The 3,119-nt window shown below is 44.9% G+C and overlaps 1 protein-coding gene across 1 annotated transcript; it reads left to right on the top strand.

The window, feature by feature from the left end:
- Positions 1–742: 742 nt before the first annotated feature.
- On the top strand, positions 743–2,633 carry LOC140181227 (serine/threonine-protein phosphatase 7 long form homolog). Its single transcript, XM_072224750.1, has 6 exons — positions 743–814; positions 1,245–1,326; positions 1,545–1,700; positions 1,788–1,986; positions 2,104–2,195; positions 2,284–2,633. Exons 1-6 carry the CDS (start codon positions 743–745, stop codon positions 2,631–2,633), a joined length of 951 nt encoding a protein of 316 aa, XP_072080851.1.
- The last annotated feature ends 486 nt before the right edge of the window (positions 2,634–3,119 follow it).

Here is a 3,119-nt window from a genome sequence, read left to right as displayed (position 1 = left end):
GCTCTGTAACCTAGCTGTGATAGGAGGCGGGAGCAGGATCACTGAAAAAAAAAAGGCAGTTTTGAATGAAGTTTGGAATTTTGGCTCAAAGTAAAAAAGAAAATTGGAATTGACTGCTAGAAACAAAAAATTATATTTTTTTATAAGTTATATATAATTAAAATTATTAAAAAAATTAATATAATAAAAATATTTGGAATAAATTATAGACAAATTTAAAATATAAACAATATTTTTATATTAAATGTTAAAATTTTTTAGTAAACATTTAAAATTCGTTTGAAAATTGATGCAATTTTAAATACAATTTACAAAATGTTATTTTTGTCCTAAATTTATAGGAAAAAATTTTAGCTATTTCGAAGGATTAGTTATAGTAAAAGAATTTAAAACTAATTATAGATAAATTTGGGATAAAATTAACATTTTGTAAAATGCGTCCCAAATCCGTATGAAATTATCAAGCATATTCAGATGAAATACGGGCGAAATATAATTTTTTGTCCAAAATGTGTTGTTAATCTGTATGAAAATTTTGGCGCCATCAAAAAAAATTTGGCGCCAAAATTTGGGACAAAATTTAGACAAATTTAGGACATAATATATTATTCCAAAACCTCCACTAAAAATTGTTTAACATTTGTCTTAAATTTGTCCGAAATTAAAAAGTCATTTAGACGGAATAAATTTCGTTTGAAATTTTTGTCCGAAAAAACCCTATTTCTAGTAGTATACTCTGCTGATGGGGGACGATCTGGCACGGTTATATCGCTTGGACGGAGTTGCTCATATAGCCAGGGTCATCAACGAGGAGGTTAGTACAGAATTAACTTCGTGCTAGCGGTATATGTGACTTAGTGGTTTTGCATGCGGGTTAGATGGTGGTTTATGTAGGAGATTTATGTTAGTGGTTTATGTTAGTGGTTCATGCTAGTGGTTTAAGTTAGTGGTTTATGTTTGTAGTTTATGTTAGTGGTTTATGTTAGTGGTTTATGTTAGTGGTTTACGTTAGTGGTTTATGTTAGTGGTTTATGTTAGTGGTTTATGTTAGTGGTTCTACTTAAGCTGTTATATGTTAGCGGTTTAGTTGTGCGGTCTATTGGTTTGTTTTGCATGTGGTTCTTGTTGATGTATTTTGATGCGATTTTACTTAGTATATTGTTTTGTTGATGATTTATCGTGTTGGTGGTTTTTGGCGTTGTTTATTAAGCTGGTTCTAACATTGCCGTGCATTTCATGCGCAGCCTCAGCGATGCATCAGGAGCATGCGGCGGCAGCAGGGTATGCGACTGGATGACAGATACGTTCCGTACTTGCATATGGCCGGTCTATACCATCTTGCAAGGCTGAACGATAGATGGTTCCGGTTAGACGAGGCCCTTGTCAGTGCATTCGTCGAGCGATGGCGTCCGGAGACACACACGTTTCATATGCCCTTCGGAGAGTGCACGATCACACTCCAGGACGTGGCATACCAGTTGGGTTTGCCAGTGGATGGGCGTTACGTTAGCGGCTGTCTATCAGAGTTCCATATATACATCCAGGGTGGCGTCCAGCGTGGGAGTGGTTCCAAGAGTTGCTTGGAGTGATACCTCCTCCTAGCCAGGTTCAGAAGTACGCAATCAACTGCAGCTGGTTTCAGGAGACTTTTGGGGAGTGCCCCGAGGGAGCCGATGACGAGACTGTGCGCCGATATGCCCGTGTGTACATCATGATGTTGTTGGGCACGCAGCTGTTTGCGGACAAGTCCGGCAACCGCATTCACATCAGATGGCTTCCGTTTGTAGCTAGGCTGGAGGATATGGGGACCTACAGTTGGGGTTCTGCAGCACTGGCATGGTTGTACTGGTGCATGTGTCGAGTGGCGAACAGAAATGTTATCAAGCTAGCGGGCCCACTTCAGTTACTTCAGTCATGGATTTTCTGGCGATTTCCTCGGTTTAGGCTTGCAGGGTTTGAGACGTTCAGCTGGCCATTGGCCTCGAGGTACTGTACTAAGCCTTGTCTATTTCAATTTACTATACATAACTACGTGTTCATTTATAACGTATTGGATACCCTAAGCACACATTTAAGTAGCGGTAAGACATGTGTATGATGCAGGTGGTCAGGTTACAACCCTTCCAGTAGCGAGAAGGGTCCTAGAGTCCAGATGTGGAGGCTCTCGATAGACCGGTTGCAGGATAGAGAGGTCAGTATGTAAATTAATAAGTTTCTTTATTTAACCACACCTTAGGAGTTGGGCTCATGAGTTGCCCTGACACTGTATAGTTATTGGTGCAGTTTATCTGGAGCCGTATAGCAGCCCCGACGTACTTCAGGTTGTGCATCCAGAGGTTTTGGAGCCTCGGCACATGGCGCCGTGGCAGTCTGTTACGTCGTTTATCTACTTTGCCGTCATAGAGTGGCATCAGATAGATAGGGTTCTTTTGCAGTTTGGAGGGGTGCAGCCCCGTCCACATCCCGCCCTGAACATCGACTTTCTGATGTCGAAGGACGGCAGAGGCGGCGATCGATGGTTCCCGTACCATTTGCAGAAGTGGCATCTCCATTGGGAGTCCCGTGCGGAGAGCATGCTGAGGTTCGATGTTGTTGCTGACCCTGGTCCGTCGCATGAGTTCCTGGAGTGGTAGAGTCAGCACGGGAAGAGGTTATTGTCTCCGGATCCACAGTTGGGGGATCCGAGAGCCGTTGCTATTCCTGTTGAGGCATCACAGCGAGGATCTGGGCGAGTTCCTGAGATGGATCGTCCTGACGACGTGCCGGACAGGCGGCGGGTTGAGAGGAGAGCTCGCGTGGGGACATAGCGTAGCCAGCTTGACTGGGGGTGGCTTGAGCGTGCTATGGAGGATGATGACGAGGCCGGCCCCGCTGGGGGTCGACGACGAGGCCAGCGAGGCAGAGGTAGAGGGCGTGGTGCGGTTCATGCCGCTGCACCCGACTCTGAGGACGACGACGACGATCAGCATGGACCCGAGGGCGGGGATGGTGCAGGGGCGGCTGCAGTTGCTGGTGTTAGTACCCAGGATGGGGTGCACGGAGGTGAGTGGTATGGCTCAGGGATGGGTGACGGGGCTGAGCCTAGTGACACTGGACTTGGGTCCGGACCTGTTGGACAT

The sequence above is a fragment of the Arachis hypogaea genome, chromosome 18 (assembly GCF_003086295.3).
Source record: "Arachis hypogaea cultivar Tifrunner chromosome 18, arahy.Tifrunner.gnm2.J5K5, whole genome shotgun sequence".
NCBI classification, from domain to species: domain Eukaryota; kingdom Viridiplantae; phylum Streptophyta; class Magnoliopsida; order Fabales; family Fabaceae; genus Arachis; species Arachis hypogaea.
Note: the sequence above shows the minus strand (reverse complement) of the source record. Positions and strands in the feature narration are given on the sequence as shown.